At 31.8% G+C, this 18614-nt stretch overlaps 1 protein-coding gene across 1 annotated transcript; it reads left to right on the top strand.

Annotated features, from left to right (window-relative positions):
- Positions 1-9219: 9219 nt before the first annotated feature.
- Positions 9220-18397, top strand: LOC132759912 (uncharacterized). The gene is made up of 9 exons (XM_060751785.1): positions 9220-9591; positions 11313-11419; positions 11889-12059; positions 12526-12637; positions 13747-13830; positions 14238-14275; positions 15180-15221; positions 16745-16883; positions 18251-18397. Exons 1-9 carry the CDS (start codon positions 9505-9507, stop codon positions 18395-18397), a joined length of 927 nt encoding a protein of 308 aa, XP_060607768.1. The 5' UTR covers positions 9220-9504.
- Positions 18398-18614: the final 217 nt, after the last annotated feature.

The following is an 18614-nucleotide window of genomic DNA, read 5'->3' as shown; positions in this document are numbered from 1 at the left end:
ATTTAAGACCAGAAGACTAATAAATAAAAGCAAAACAAGACTGGGGAAAAGTGCTGTCACGTCCTGTCCCTATTTCAAGGTCGTGTTAGAAGATAATTCTTATTCTATCTGTACATTGAAAAATACTGGTGTTCATGAAACGTTTCAGTTGAGAAAAGAAATTGAAGGCTTTTGTGAACCCAGGATATGAAATACAATATAACAAGTGCAAATAAAAGTCTGTATAGATCTAAAGAATCATAGGAGTAAAATAAAGATATCAAACAACAAGTCTATATGGGGAGGAAACTTATTGTCACTAAATAAATTATGTGTAAGGCAATGGATGACATAAAATACAAAAGACACCTTTTTGAGAACTTATTTCAAAATATCTGTACCTGTGTGTGCCTGAACTTTTGTTACTTTAGCTGTAATTATTAAATGTTGAATTGAAAGCCCGTTGAAAAATAAATTATTCATTATTATGAGAATTTCATATAGTGTGCTACTTTCCGTCAAGACTATTCAACGAAAAGTGAACTACAAATATGCAGTATGTGTGTGTGTGTGTGTGTGTGTGTGCGTGTGCGTGTGCGTGTGCGTGTGCGTGTGAGTTTATTTATACTCGCCACCGGTTGCCCACACGGGCGAATCCTCCAAAAGAGTATATTAGTCATTTTATATTTTGGAGGATAGTGCAAGATACATATACAGAAAGATGCCTAAATTCCAGATGCTCCCCCTGGTTCTTTAACGTGCCAAGTGTTTAAGCAGTCATACACGGGACTTTGATTGAAAGACTGATATTAGTATTTTTAGTTGGCAAGCCTAGGAATCGAACCCACAATGTCGAGCGCTCTATGCCGCTCTATGCGGGTTTGCCAATGTGCAGTATTATACAGTGTCACGATTATCCAATGAAAAGCGACGTTACAAACGTAAAGAATTACAAGTAGAGGTCATAACGTTCATTTAGCTTTATAGCTAAAATTTTGGTAATTTGTATATCTATCAGTAATATCTTTTTAGTAAAGGGCTAGTTTAAGACAATTAAAACCAGTGTGGTATTGAAACAAAGTATAATATACTCAAGTGATATTATCTTTACTGTTTTATACATTTTCTCCTTTTCTATAGGGGCTATTGATTTCAGAATAACGAAAAAAAGTGATAAGCTGTCATTTCATAAAGAGCCTTTTAAATTACGAATCTCTATTATACTTTTTAATTACATTCAAAACACACATAACTTAAGACTGATTTGTCTACAATATTATTTACAAACTGTTTAAATATGAAAATAATGACATGACTTTCGTATATAAATCAACATGAGTACAACATGACTTTCGAGTATAGAAAGAATAATTTAGCCGGTTTCAATTTTTTGCAATTATTTCAACACGCTGTTTGATAATACTATAAGAAGCAAAACTGTTTAATGCTTTCCCATCCAACTAAACCAAACAATAATTTTTTTAAAGTAATTTAGCAAAATCTCGCATGCTAAAGCTATAGCATTTCCACAATCATCGGCTTTGTCAAGTCAAAGCTTTGGTCATATTTTTATAATAGTTTTATAATAAAAATATGACCGACAAAGCCGGTGATTGCGCAGTTATTTTGAAACGATTTAATTATCATCAACTTTTTAACATTTTAATGACATGTAAAGTGTTCCCAACTTCCGTGGCAGGGTGAATGAATGAAAGTAACTGACTTTGTTATTTTATTAAAAATGGGGTGGTGAACCCAAAACCATGACGTTAAAGGGGATTATCTAGTTTACTAAAATTTGGCAATGGTCAGGTGCCCACATCTGCCAGACATAATGCCCCTGGGTGTTGTTTTTGGGCGCGTGGAAAGTATCTAAATGAACTTAATTTTGGGTTAAAACCCCAAAAGAAACATTTTTATTTTTTCCAGGGGGAAATTTAACGCTCCCCAAAAATTTTTAAAAAAAAACGCTAGAATAAAAGGGGGTAAATCAGACAAATTTTTGTTTAAAACTTGCTGCAAGTCATTTAAAAAAAAAAAAAACCCAGACAGATCGGGCGTTTACCAAGGACAAAATTAATAATACAATAAAACGCATACATAACAAACAAAGACCATGGTACGATAATTATTAATATAGCGAATTTGGATTCTTTTGCATTACTTTACAACTGTTTATTATTATGTCTAATGTGCATTTGCTTTGGAAAAAAATGAATGAAAGAAATCTTATGATACATTCCTACAGTCCTATATACACAGTTTAATATGTTTTTATTCATTTTCACGCATCAAGAGAGTTTCGCAAGTTTGCAAAATCCTTAATGGCAAGGTCTAAAATAGATGCACTCAATATGTCATAACCTGGTATTAAAATGTATGTATTATTTTCATTCACAATTCTTGCTCTAGTACGAGTATCAAATATGTGTTTCATTATATCTGGCATTTCCGTTCTTTTCACTTTCTCCGTAAATATCAACACTATTGGCTTGTTTCTTTCCTCTGCTGCTCTCATTTCAAGTTCACACCACCGACTTGCACAGAACAATCTTGACACCAAGCACACGGTTACAAAACTTACATTAACAAGACGGTAAATTTCATTTAAAAAGTGGGGTAACCAGGGGAAAATTGCCCGGGCGCTTTTACAAACCAAAGGGGCGGTCTGAAAACCCCCCTTAGTAAAAAAGATTTTTCGTCAATAGAAAAATAACTTCTGTTATCAGGTTCTATCTTCGGTTCGTTGAAAAAGGGAAAGGGAAAGAGGGTTTTTTTGTGGAAAGTCCCCCCTTTCAATTTTATTAATGAAAAATGATCTTTCTTGCCTCTGTCTCGACCCTATTATTTTTTTGGAGGGCAACAACTGCGAAAACAAAAAACTGTAACTAGAGGTATTAGCCCCCAAAATTTCCCCTATAAAAAATTTTCATTCTCCCTTTCATAAATATTCCCCATTTTTCAAAGGTTCCCTTTCCAATGGGGAGGGGGGGGGGGGGGGGTTGGGCATACTGGTTCACGTTAAAGGGTTAAATTTAAATTTTTGCTGGGACTTGGAAAAACACCCATTGCTGAAATTTTTCAGTTTCCCCGCCGTGCCCCCTCGAAAAGGATTTTTTTGTTATTTAAATCATTGCTAACCCTTTCTGGCCCCAAAAAGTGGGTTAATTTTAAAACTGTTCCTTTAAGATACACAATGCTATTATTTCTAAGAATCAACTCCTTTATATCTTTAAATTGACGGACATGAAACGTTATGGATGTTAACTTATTGTTTGAAAGATCAAGAGTAATTATCTTGGTATTATTTATAAACATCTGCTTTGGTATTGATGTCAGGTTATTGTGTGATAAGTTGCATGCTCTTAGCTCTGGAAATGATTGCAGCAGTGTCGCGAATGATTCTGTTTTTTCCATTTCATATAGTCTGTTATTCGAGAGATCAAGAACCTTAAGTTTAGTAAGTCCAGTAAAAAAACCTGGGTTAAGATATTTCATGTGATTATCAGACAAGTCAATGGTTTCAAAATCGTTTTTTACAGGCCATTTTACTGTAGTATTTAGATATACAATTGTGTTGTCTTTCAAATGTAGCGATTTTAGACGGACAATGCAGATTGACATATCAACAATTGAGTTATTACCGTAAATATCGTATTGAGCGAGACCGTTTAAGAACAAATGTTGTGTTTTATAGAATATTTCCAAAAACTTATACGTTTTACATTTGTAAAAAAATCTGGTATCTAAAAGAAATTGGTAATTTAGTTCAAGAGCTCGTGAATTGGTGTACGATAAATCCAGTGATTCAACATGTTGTAATAAAAGTGTCATTACTTTAACTTCACTCTCAAGACTTAAATCCGTTACCGATAAAGTGGTATTTGATAAATCAAAATTAGTTATTTTAAATGTTAGGTTTTCAGAATTGAAAGGTCCTTTTAGCATCACAACACTTCCAGAAAGAATTAAACTCTGTATGTTCGTAGATGATAACATCTGCATGAATTTCTGGTCCATTTGTAAAGGTCTTGCAGACGAGATATAACAAAGACTTAGTTCAACGAGGTTTAACTTGCTTTCTAGAATGGCTGTTGTTAGTTGAGTTCCGTTGATGTAGACGCTGTATGACAAGTCTAACGCCCGAAGATGTGTAAGCCCGCCAAATGAATGTGCATGGATCACGTGCAAATTCGGGGCATGAATCCCGAGATATGTGAGTCCTCTTCTGAGAGAAATAAAATTATTTTGATCCAGAGAAAAACTTTTGATAGTGTTCACAGTGATATCAAGGGAGGTAATCTTGTCCCAGTTTGTTCCGTTGAAGGCTAAACTGTCTATTGTAGTGTTTAGGTAATCTTTTATAACAACTTTTGAAACATTTGAGGGAATGTTGTTTGGAAGCTGATGGATACATGTCAGTGTATCCCCAGACACAGCTCACTCGTGGCAGTGCATTTTTGGTGGAGCAGAATAACTAGGAAAAGTGGTGCAATTATAATCATCTTGGGAAATCTGAAAAAAAACAACATGATTGCATTTAAAGGGACTCAACTCAGAGTTTTTGACATGATGGGACTGGAACTGATATTTTGAGATAAATGTTAATTTGATGAAGGTCTTGACCAATAAATTGTGTGCACAATTTCAGATTATTCGCTCAGCCCGTTTTTCATAAACAGTCATTTTAATTGTGAAAAATGGCCACAATTGAAAAGCGTTGCAACGCATTTCACTCATAGCGGACTAAGAATAGCATCAAAATAGGATTTTCAATTTATTTCTGAGAATACTTTTTTACTTTCGTTTTCATATCTCTCTGCTTTAAGTGCCCCAGTAGATCTTTTTAACAAATTCAAATTATATATTTCTAAGATTCCGGACCTCAGTCGATTATTATTATTATTATCATTATTACAAAATGTATTATTATTTTATTATTATTATTATTATTATTATTATTATTTTCATTATTATTATTATTATTATAAAAAAATATCTGAGTTATGGAATTGTAAAGCTGAAGTTGTTTCCATGTTAGTAAAGAGCACTGTTACGTTACTAGTATTAAGAATAATAAGTTCACTATTGTATTATGTGTAATTTAATAGATCATTAGTGCAATGTAACACCGCACTTTAGAGTCAAACGCACTTTGAGGTCCGGTCCCAAAGTGCGTTACGCACTTTTGATGTCAAAGTTTGACCCCCAAAGGCGGTACACAGGTACATAAGCATTTTTTGACATCGAGCAAATGACCGCACTTTAGGTTCATAAAAATCAATCAATAAGAACGAATTTAAGTGATATTTTAAAATAATATCTTGTGGTTGATATAGTTAATTGTAGATCGAAGTAGGCGAGATGTGTATTTAGTTGGCTTACAATAGCAGACGATTGATTATTTTAAGTTGTTATATCTAATGGTTACAATTTATTATAATTGTGTTTTATATTCAAATAATTGTGTCTTTGGATACTGGCCTTAAAGTTATACGATATATTGATATGTGTGATATGTATTGTGTGTAATAATACATTAGATAACATATCCATGAACTAGCGTTGTGTGCCGATAATTGTAGAGATTGCATGTCACACATACATTTTTGTATTTCCATCTAAATAAAATCCAGTTCTTTATACGATATGATCTGTTCAGGACCCATTAAAAATCTGGATTTACCCTTTTTCTAGTTAATTCTGACTTGATATTAATAATAGTTTTTTTGTAAAATGAAACATTTTAGATGGCTTCCAAGATGGATGCCATATTATAAGAATCCAACATCCTTAACAAGATCATAAGTGTATAATTATTTAAATGAAATTCCTGTCCAATTATGGCAGGAATTATTTTCAATTATGCATATTTTGTAATTTTCGGAAAAAGATATCTGTCTCAGTATTCGGTATTTAAGAAGAAGTCAGTTGACATTCTCAGATCTCTTAAACCCAAAGTGCGTTGATATGTACTTTGTACCGCACTTAGGGGTCGGACCCAGAGTGCGTTTGTCCCCAAAGTGTGGTATTACAGTGCACGTTTCGCAGGAAAATACCGTAGTATTGGTTAGTATTGGTGGAAAAAAATGATCAATTATCATTAAGATGTATCCGTGTATATTTCTTTCCGACAAATTGAATTCTTAGCATGTCTTTGTGAATATACTCGTAGGTCCATATATAATGTCTTATTTGTTTTCTTCTCTTTTTTAAAGAAAAAAGTACGATCTGATATATCTTTACTCTTGAAGATAATTAAGAAATATATATATTTATTATATAATCTATAAATAGCTTTGAAATGCCTTTCCCTGATTGGCTAACAAGCAACTTTTTGTAAAAAATAACAGGTCAATATCAGAGTATATTCACTGTTTTTTTCCTAAAAATAGATTTTCAGAGTATATTCACCGGTTTTTCTTCTAAAAATAGATTTTCTGGAAATCCCTAAAAGACGCGAGACTTTGACGTGACATCACGCCAAGTTTGTTGTTATTATTCTATATTTTATGCTAAAAACGTTGAGTGGGGTGGACATAAGAGTCAAATTAGTCTATTTTAGTTACCGTTTTACATTTTTATGAACAATAGGGATTAGCATGCCAATGGAAAGGGCCAAATAATGGAAACAGCAGACAAGCTGAAAAATAATAATTTCCGTTGTATGCAATGGCAGATGTGATAAGCCATATAAAAGCTATTTATAAATTATATAATAAAACAGATATGTACTTTTTACCTGTTGAATATGATGTGATATGTACTGAAAAATTAATATTGACCTCGGCTATCGCCTCGGTCAATATTAATTTTTTCAGTACATATCACATCATATTCAACAGCTAAAAAGTCCATATTTGTATAATATATTTATTTCAATATCTTTCTTGTTATTTGAGAACATTATTGAAAATGGAAATGATTATTAATTTTTACCAGTTAATAATATCCTTTTATCCTACTAGGTTTTCATAACAGGTTTCTTATCCTTGAATAACACTTTTAAATTTTTGTCAAGTTGTAAATCTTTTTATACCAAATGTCCTTACATTTCATTGGTTTTCATATTTCTTTTTGAAACTGTGTATTGTAGTTTCTTTTGTCAAATTGATCAGATAAAGCATTCAACCAAAATTAGAAATCAAATGGAATATTTTCGTCAAAATATATCAGTTAAACATAAACATGTGATGTTATGAAATTGTAAAAATATATTAGTTATTAATATATGTGATCCATATCATTAAATTAGGCAAATGCATGTATATTCAAAACTATAAGGAATATACAGTGCATGTCTTTCATAGATCAAATATAGTATCACTATTTACAACTCTTTTTGTGACATTTTCAAACTGATTCCCTTTAGAGTTTGATATTTCTTACATTTCAACTACATTTTGAATTTGTTTTTGAGTCAAAGGTTTGGCAAATTAATGTATGGTCCCATGAGGTCATGATCCATCCGTACTCAGAAGACAAAATGAAGCTTGGGTTTTTGTCCAGTCATACATTATGAGATTCACCCCGTACTTGTCACCATTACATTGTGAGCTACGGGAATAAAAGAAAGTAAAATGACGGGTTACATGGGTAAAAAGAATATCAAAGTTATCCCATGCATAGATTTGCTGCGTGCCGTGCGATATCAATATCATACTTAAAAGTAATATTTTCGAACCTTTATTTGTATGTATACTGTAGTTATTATGCAAATTATTTTAAATAAATGTTGGAATATATAAACAGTATAGCTTAAAATTAATTTGTTGCTGTAGTAGAAACGGAATGTCACGAGAACTTATACATACATTATTATTATATACATGTACGTCAATCTAAACTGGAAAAGAAGGGAATTTTTTCTTCAAAATGTGTTCAATAATTCGGTTATGTTGGAGTCACGTACACCATTTAGTGTTAAGTAATTAGTTTAAAGTTAAAGGTTAGTTCATGATTTGTGAAAGTACACAAGTCCTTAGTTAACTGGGCGTTTTACTTCTTTCTTTAAATTAAAAATAGCAAAACTATAAAAACAAAACGACATGTTTACCTATACAAATTCTGCACCAGGAAGTCACGTTTTCACATGACTATAACAAAAACCCCATATAGGCATGGACGCATGCAAGGACTTGTGTATAAATTTACATATAAATGAAACATTTGAAAATTCACCATGATTTTCTGTATTCTGAAGAAACCTCAACTATAGAAATCTGAGCACTAACAATTTGGTTAAATACCCCGTGCGACACTCATGAAGGTTAGACTTTTTATGTTATGTCAAAATTGCCTGCGACCTTTCCATGCTTTCTACGACACAGATTTCTTTACAAATCGTGCGAACCAAATTTCGTGCGGCTGATGTGATAGAGGCTTAACTTATACATGATGATATTTCTTTTTACAATCAACATTTTTGCTTACTGTTATCTCATGATAGAAAATCGTATCAGTATTACATAATTCGTATAAATAGGTATAGTTCTAATTTTCACTACAACCTGGGTCGTTTTCGTAAATCACAGCTACATCATGTACAATGTATTGTGAACCACGATACCCTGTGCGATCTAACTGAGCTTTTTATTCTATTGCTTGTGCACAATCTGATTAAAATCAGCTCCTAAATGCAAGATAGATTGGGCTTGATTTTTTTTTGCAACCAGAAAATTCGTCTGAGAACAAGCTAGGTTCATATCTGTTTGCCATGTCCACTATCACTTGATCTTGACTTCATAGCCGTGCACAATGCTCTTTTCCTATAAACATTTATAAAAGTTTAAAAAGAAAAGTAGTATCGCTCTTACTTAAATTATAGATTTGTGAAACAGCCTCGAAAGACTCTTATTCTTCAATGAAGTAACAATAAAAAAAATCTATGATTGAAATGTTTGAAACCCCGGTTTTCTTGAAGCATAACTGTCTTTGGTAAGTAACCAATTTAAGAATTAAGCAACGGTATTTCTCGTCTTACTTACTGCTGTAGATGTATTCACAGGTACGTGCGAAGAAAATATGACCACATTGATAAAAAAAAATCTCTGTGTTCATCTTAAATGTGTATATTTTTAAGGGGGCTCATATTTCGATTTTTTTGACACATTTAAGATGAACACAGAGGTTTTATTAACAACGTGGTCATGTTTTCTTCCCAGGTCCGATAATCGTGCCTGTGGATGTATTTAGTAGCCTAATGCGTGGCCTTAAACGTAAAGTGTACAAAGATATACATAACAATTTTTACGCAACACCGTTTCGTGACTTCCTGCTTGATAAATTTAGAAATTAGTAATTAGAAGACTTTTGAAATAAAATAAAGTACCCATATGAAATAAACACGTAAATAATTATGTGTTCAATACGTGAGTGACATGTAAATCAAAATCGAATGCTCCTGTCTGTAATGTCAACAAAGTTATTAGTAAAAGAATATTCGGATACGCTATTTCGGATAAAATATCAAGTTATTGATATTGCACTATACCAATTTGTTGTTTAAATTGGTAAAGATAGAAAATGAAATTCAAGACAGTTTTAGAAGGTGAACAAGCAGTGATATTCAACCATCTTGGGGAAGGTAGACTTGTGGTTGGACCTGCACGGGTATATATAACTACTACAGTAATCATTATAAACATTGATTATCATTTCTCATAAATTTTAGCATACACAAAGCATCACAGGGTAATAATGTGTATGATTTTTAGAGTAAATGAAGTATCAATTGTCTATAAAAAGAATAAAGTATGTTATGGTTGAGCCTGATGTACCTGTCAATTGTCAAGATCTCAGACCTGTACAAGGCACATAGCAGGCCATGACAAATCCACTTGCCCGACATGGCTAGTAAGATTCATCAGATCCAAATGATGTTTCGCTAAACTTTTAATGTAAATGAAGTTTTCCGGTAAAAAATTCAAACTGCAGGTCAACGCTATTTCAAAAAAGCTGGAAATTGATCTTATGACTAGTCAGTGATTTTCCTAGTCCTACTGATATAACAGACTCCGAAAAAAGGCCTCTTCCCAATTGAAATTCTCTTTAAAATCATGCAGTTTTCCTAAAAATCTGAACTTAAACCAGCTTTTTACTCCCGAAATCAGCATTTTTAGCATTAACTTTTCCCAAAATGAAGAGGCTAATGCATCTTCCCAATTAAGAGAGATAAACCATTGCTAGTCAAACGCGTATGATGAATTGATTTCGTAACCGTAACGACAGCAGCATTTGACAATGTTTGAGACATGCGCATTCAGTAATGTTTTATGCTAGCTATCAGTATTTTAGCTGAGTGGGCATGTGCGTTAAAATTTAAATGAAATTAGTATTTAGGTTATGTTGAAGATTTTATATATTAATGCGAAGGATTATAAACATTATTTTAAATATGTAAATGAATAAAGCCAATTTTACTGATATAGACCTGTAAATAGTAAATTAGAGACGTATGTTGATTTTTACAAATTTTGTCTGTCAAAATGCATGATGAGTACATTTCATGAAGGGTGAGTAAATTTGAAGGGTCACTCACCTGGCTGGGCGGGTGACTCTTCAAAAAATTTATCGACGCCTGCAAAGCCAAGTAACAAATATGCTCTCGTCTAACTTTGATATTCATTATCATAACTACATTGTACATGTACATCATTGATAAGCAATGTTATAAAAATTTTGTTGCAAATGTTAGGGAAAAAGAAAGATAATTGTGATTAAGGTTACTTTGGGTTTTCATTCAAGCAAATATTTAATGTTGATTTCCCCAGAATGTTAGTACATTTGCCTGTACATAGCTATGAAATTATTCATTATTTAGCCTACTAGCTCAATCATTAGGGTAATTGTGAATAGAATGTTGAACAGATTTTCTGAAGTGTTTAGTAAAGAAAAGTTAGAAAAAGATCTGCGTTTTTGTTTTACTCTAAAATTTATTTAGTTGTAAATAACACTACTTAATGCCCGAAGTTCTGGTTAAGTTCCATAATTTGCTTTAAAAGTTATTTGACAAGTGCTTCTTCTAAATCTTGCTATGACTGCATAATGCATAATTATGTATGAAAATATTCTGTTAATGGTTTTAAGAATCCAAGCTGAAATACATTTGACATTTCTAATTGAAAAAAATATACTATATTAGCCAATGGTGAAAAAAAATATACAAAATAAACAAATTTTAATTAGAATTATATTTAAATTTATTCCAAATCATTATTTAATGATTTACTTGTAGGGTAACTGATTCTCCTTAGGATAAATAATTATTTTTCAACAATAATTGTCTGATATGATATCAAATTATACAATGTAGGTGTGGTAATATTTTACAGGTGTTTTTGTTCAGGGAGAGGTTACAGAAGTTGAAAAGACACACAGCAACACAACATGAGTATTTGAAAATCAGGGATAACAATGGAATTGTTACTCACAAACCTGGGTTAGTGAACACGTAATTTGGCATTTGTCATTTATTTCAAAGTATATTTTTTCTTCTGTATATATGGACAGTTAATTAAATTAAAATACTGGTTCAGACTCACAGAAACAAAGCAATAAAGTGGTGTTGGTACTTCATCCTCCTGATCACAGCCACTTTAAATTCACTAGAGCAAAAAGCAATAAAAAGATTGAAGGACAATACATGTAAATAAAGTAAACCTGTGTCGGGCAAAGTAATCCAGCCGCATGGTTATATATAAAGTACTCGCATTTAAATCATCACTGTAAGGAAAACAAATCAACTTGTTTCTATACTGCCAGACATTTAATTAATTTAAATGACACTTTACATGACACTCATAGTCAGTTGAAATCATCATAAAATTTGTTACTATTTTATGTTTTTATAGTAATTTGTTACTGCAGTGTATTTATAGTAACAAGTGTATAAATGTATTTTATTACAGACCGTGTGAGATATTTTTCAACCCAATGTTACATGAGAATATAAATGTGATGGATGCACTGAAGCTAGATGCTAACCACATGATTGTTGTATATAAGAGGTTAAAGGACAGCACGGTACAACGAAGAATTATACAAGGTCCGACTGTATTTGTACCAGAGGCAGAAGAATGGTGTGTACTCACTCACATTTTATTATTATAACATATGATTTATAGTGTAGCTAAAATGTTGATTTTATACATGTATTTATAACATATTTATATTATCTCAGATAGTAATCAGATTAAAAAATGAGAATTTAAAAAAATTTTGACATCCGGGAGGTAGCTCCTCCCCAGTGGTGGAAAACAAAAATTGGCCAGTGGAAACCCTGAATTATGTAAAACTTGATTCTAAGAGCTTTTTCAATAAATAGAACCTGGGTTAGTAATGTCTCGTCTTTATTAAATTATAATATTTCTATAAAAATTATACATTGTTATCTTTAAGATTTATAAATATTAGTTCTTTTGTATTTTCTGTATTGGTTAAAACTTCAGTAAAATAAGAGTATTTTATTTGTTCTTGTAATCTATTATTTTTGACATTGTATCATTTTTCTACAAAAAAGTTATTCATAAGATTCTATTATTTCAGGTTACATGAGTTTAAATGGCATGGTACTGACCCAGACAACAAAACGAGGATGATTCCTGGCAAAGATAAATTCCATCAACTTGCTGTTATCCCAGAACAGTTCTATTACAATGTAAGATGTCAGAAATAATTTTAACATGTATTTGAATTATCATTGCATTTTAAAAAAGAGCTTGATGTTGTGTATTTAAGTGATATTTCTATTTTGTATCATTATGCCTAGATCTTTGGAAAAAATTTTAGTCAGATAAAGTCATATTTAGAGAAAATGTATAATTAACATAAACCTCCTAATCATCAAGTTGTCCAATGACAGACTGCAAAACTTGACTTAGATAGAATATTTTATCTGAAAACTACAATTTTTATCAATGTATTTAATAAGCTTTTATTTCAAATATACTGAACAACATTAAGTTGTATATGTAGTGATAAATGATAGAATAGAAAATGTATTCTTGTCACCTATTTATCTTCAAACTAGAATTTAAGAACATTTACAGCCCTAATTTAAGTTCAATACATTTTTGAAAGCAATAGCAAATTTTCTATTTACAGAACAGCTTTTAAATACATGTTACAGCATAAAAAGTCTTTTAAAATATTATATATTTTTTATATTGAAACAGCAGTGGATGTATATAGAAAATCTGCCATTATTGAAAATTTTACTTATAAATCAGTTTTAAGCACCAAGCATTAAAGGGATTTTTTAGCATGTAACCTGCTGGAATGGAAAGCAATTAGCCTTCGTAACAAGTTAGAGCCAGGCCAGCCTGCACATCTATGTATGGTAGGTTGTCCAGGCTCTATACTAATCGCAGACCAACTTCAAATTTTCGTCTTGATACCCACAAAATCATTATGGACTGTTAAAAAATGGAAGATCAACAAGTTAATTTAAGAAATTTAGCAAGTTAAAGGTTTACAATCTCTGTTTTATGTTGAATTAACATATTGTATATGCTATGAGCCACGTCATGACATGACCAACATAGTGCGTTTGTGACCAGCATGGATTCAAACCAGCCTGCGCATCCACGCAGTCTGATCAGGATCCATGCTGTTGGCTATAAGTTTCTCTACTTGTAATAGTGTTTGTAAGCAAACAGCATAGATCCTGATCAGACTGCGCGGATGCGCAGGCTGGTCTTGATCCATGCTGGTCGCAAACGCATTTCGTTGGTTTTGTCATGACGCGGCTCATATATTTGTATTCAGGTACGAGATGTAAGAACAAATGATGATACTATGATCACAGTCAAGTTGATGCTGTTTTATGAGCTCAAAGATGTTCTCAAAATGGTAGGTCTTATGATATCCTATAATTAATTGTTATACAATTTAATTGAGTTGAAAGTTTTTCAAGGCTTAAGTTGAATTTAGTTCTAAGGTTGCATATGAAGAGGTCAATTAAGATAAAAGTAAATGAGTTGAATGATGAAGTATTTTCAGCAGCCCATCTATGATGTACATATTGATGTACACATATTTTATTTTTCATAATTTGAAATTACACAATTTAATAGAATTATTATTTAGAGCATTGAATTTCATATTTTTATTACATGAATATGAAAAAAAGCTGTAAAAGTTTTGTGTACTGGGTGATTAGCTGGGAGAATCCAAATATTTTTTATTCTGAAGAAAGTCTATTTATAAGTTATCTCATATATATCAATTAATGATGTATTTTATCAATAATTTTGCAGCTTGACACAACACACGACCCAATAGCTGATATGATCAAGTAAGAATAATTTACTTTTATTACATTGCTTGTTTGTCCACTTTGAATATATATAACCTTTTTTTAAAAAATAAAGAATATATTTGAATAAAAACTGGATCCTCCATTCAGCAGCCACCTGTCTTAAGCAGCCAAAACAGCTGCATCCCTTGGCTGGTTGCTTAAGACAGTTTTGACTGTAAATTACTATTGTTGATGTGAGATTTTAATTCTAGCATAAAAGATGTCTTTCTTCTGTAGAAACTATGTAAAATGCAGATGGTTCTACCCTGGTGCAAGCTTATGTCTTATATATTGCATAGAGATATATTCCTGCATCAGTTAAGCTATTCTGTCACCATATAGCCTTAGCAGTGTTAATGACACTTTGAAATTAATATGATAGACTTTACTGTTATTGAATCCATACTAATTTAACAATACAAACATCTTACTTAATTACATTGTACAAGTATTTTAATCTTTATTCAGATGTTAAGGAATTTTTCATAAATTTTATTATTGTAATTTTATCAACCTGATTTTAACATTATTTTTTTTTAAACTTTAGTGGCTTTGTTTTTCTATGCTCAAAAACCAAAGAATACTTAGAGCCTACTTACATGTAGTTTAAGCACAAAAATATATTTTATTTTGTAATCAAATTATAAGTACACATGAAGCAGATTAGTAAATTTTATATAATTCAAAATCTGTTGAGAAGATATGTTGATTTTATGATTAAATATACAATGTGTAATGTTATGTTATTTGATGATCGAAAGAATCCTAAGGCTAGTGCAATAAAATCTAGATTATTGTTTGAATATAACTAATTTGTTATATGTGTTATATATGAGATAAACAACATTTGAGCATTATAATACTGGGGCATTTAATTAAACATATATTTTCATAATTACAGTGGAATGTGTGCAGATGTGATAGCATTTACTGGCAAGTTAAGGTTAGTACATGTGCAGATGTGATAGCATTTACTGGCAAGTTAAGGTAAGTACATGTGCAGATGTGATAGCATTTACTGGCAAGTTAAGGTTAGTACATGTGCAGATGTGATAGCATTTACTGGCAAGTTAAGGTTAGTACATGTGCTGATGTGATAGCATTTACTGGCAAGTTAAGGTTAGTACATGTGCAGATGTGATAGCATTTACTGGCAAGTTAAGGTTAGTACATGTGCTGATGTGATAGCATTTACTGGCAAGTTAAGGTTAGTACATGTGCAGATGTGATAGCATTTACTGGCAAGTTAAGGTTAGTACATGTGCAGATGTGATAGCATTTACTGGCAAGTTAAGGTTAGTACATGTGCAGATGTGATAGCATTTACTGGCAAGTTAAGGTTAGTACATGTGCAGATGTGATAGCATTTACTGGCAAGTTAAGGTTAGTACATGTGCAGATGTGATAGCATTTACTGGCAAGTTAAGGTTAGTACATGTGCAGATGTGATAGCATTTACTGGCAAGTTAAGGTTAGTACATGTGCAGATGTGATAGCATTTACTGGCAAGTTAAGGTTAGTACATGTGCAGATGTGATAGCATTTACTGGCAAGTTAAGGTTAGTACATGTGCAGATGTGATAGCATTTACTGGCAAGTTTAGGTTAGTACATGTGCAGATGTGATAGCATTTACTGGCAAGTTAAGGTTAGTACATGTGCAGATGTGATAGCATTTACTGGCAAGTTAAGGTAAGTACATGTACAGATGTGATAGCATTTACTGGCAAGTTAAGGTAAGTACATGTACAGATGTGATAGCATTTTCTGGCAAGTTAAGGTAAGTACATGTACAGATGTGATAGCATTTTCTGGCAAGTTAAGGTAAGTACATGTACAGATGTGATAGCATTTACTGGCAAGTTAAGGTAAGTACATGTACAGATGTGATAGCATTTACTGGCAAGTTAAGGTAAGTACATGTACAGATGTGATAGCATTTACAGGCAAGTTAAGGTAAGTACATGTACAGATGTGATAGCATTTACTGGCAAGTTAAGGTAAGTACATGTACAGATGTGATAGCATTTACTGGCAAGTTAAGGTTAGTACATGTACAGATGTGATAGCATTTACTGGCAAGTTAAGGTTAGTACATGTACTTACTTACAAAGAGTGTTTGTTTTCTGTTGTAAGCTAGTTAAGACAAATTGTAAATCAGTTTCATATTCATGTAATATTTAACTGGTTTCCACAATTTGATTTAAGCATATTTATTTCCAGAATTATATATAATGAACATACAAGTAAACAACAAACAAGATTTTTTTTACATAATGGAAAAGGATGAGAATGAAAGACATGTCTTATTGAGATCTTCTCCTAATTTATACTCCAGAATTTACAGATGAAGGAAATTGATAGCTCATATAATGATAATATTCTTATTAGCTTTAGTCTATGATAGTATTGTAATGTTTTTTGTTATCATCATTTAAACGTCTCCTTCTTTATGACTTTGTTTTAGCTTTGAGCAGTTTTTGAAAGAGTCGCACAAACTCAGTGATTTAACATCATATACTCAGTTAGAACAGAGAGCAGAAAAGATAGGGTACCAGTTACAGAAAATAGTCTTTAGAGGGTACCATTCCAGCGATCAATTACAGGTATTTTTACGATATTTGAGCCACGCCATGACAAAACCAACATAATGGGTTTGCAACCAGCATGGATCCAGACCAGCCTGCGCATCTGGGCAGTCTGATCAGGATCCATGCTGTTCGCTATCAGTTTCTCTACTTGTTATAGAGTTTGTAAGCAAACAGCATGGATCCTGATCAGACTGCGCAGATGCGCAGGCTGATCTGGATCCATGCTGGTCGCAAACCCATTATGTTGGTTTTGTCATGACCCGGCTCATTTATAGCTTAGACAGATAACAGTTAAAATGACAAGTTTATGCCACCAATATAGAGGATGGCTAGCATGCATGTTTGTTTGTGCAGTCTGATGGATATTCACATTCAGTATTTGTTATTGAAATATCTGAAACTACTTATAAGCTCTTCTAACTTGGAAGTAGGACAAGTTCATTGTTGAAGTACAGTAATAAATGATGTCAAATTCAATGATTGACCTATTTTTCAATAATCAGTCCCAGTGAAACAAACACTTTTTCTTAGCTTTTCACGTTTTGTCTTCTTCATTTATAAAATAACAAATGATCCAACGTACATTTAACTATATGCTAAACAGAATGTGATGTTAAAGTGGAAATAAATAGAAACAGAATCTTTCAATTAATATATTGCAGCATGAGTCCAGCAATATACAATACAAAATACAAAGAATATGGATCTACACACGTGTTATATTTTTATAACCTAAGGGAAATAGTGCTTATTTGAATAGGTTTTTTAAATGAAGTTCATTTTATTTTAAGTTTCACTAATGCTTATAATTATGATAAAACAAAAATACAGTATATTCTTTAAAAAAAAACAACTGATTGAATGTTTGAATTTTGGACCCTTTAAGGTAGACCATGGGTAATGGGCACCATAAGGAACTGTAAAATTAACAACATAGGACAGTTATATGTATTCAAGGTCACCTGTATGCAAAATTTAAATAAAATTTACCGTGTGGTTTATGAGTTATAGATATATTTCTAAACTAAGACTTTGTCATTAGAAGGGCTTATTTTCAGAAATGAGGAAACTCTAAATAATCTGTAATATCATCATTATAAAAAATGTTTTTCTATTGCCCATTGTTAAGAAACAAATAATAACATTCAGGTAACAAATTACACAAGCAAAATGTTTGTTTCTAAACAAAATGTTCTTAATATGTATAAAAATGTTACCCTACCCTCAAAGTGGAGGTAATGCATTACCCATGGTCTACCTTAAGTCGAAGAATTTGAATATAGAGTATAGCAGAAATAAAAATACGCTTTTTGGTAAAAAAAAAGAAAGAAAAAATAAAGCAGAAGTTAATTTTCTATGCTTATGTCTTTGTTAATTGGCAGATGATGCAAAACAGTGCGATTGAGTCTCGAACCCAGCTTCGTCTGAACACAGAGATAGAGGGGCAAAAACAACTACTAGCTGACCTGAAGATGAATAAAGAACAGGAGAGGGTTAAACTCAGTACGTACATTATACCAATCTGTTAAATAATTATTAGCTTAGCTTTTTTATCATCAAAAATAGATGCATTTATACGATAAAAATGAAAAAAACTTTGTCAGTATTGTCAAGTCTAGATTAATTGATAGTCTAGATAAATTGATATGCAGCAGCAATTTATAAAAATTTTACATGTTTACAATGTAAGTCTTGGAAAAGTCAAAATATGTAAAAATATATTTTGATCAAACAGGGACAAATATT

Source organism: Ruditapes philippinarum, unplaced genomic scaffold, assembly GCF_026571515.1.
Source record: "Ruditapes philippinarum isolate M1 unplaced genomic scaffold, ASM2657151v2 ctg2444_1_1_1_1, whole genome shotgun sequence".
Lineage (NCBI taxonomy): Eukaryota > Metazoa > Mollusca > Bivalvia > Venerida > Veneridae > Ruditapes > Ruditapes philippinarum.
The sequence above is the reverse complement of the archived record's forward strand: the minus strand, read 5'-3'. Positions and strand labels throughout refer to the sequence as shown.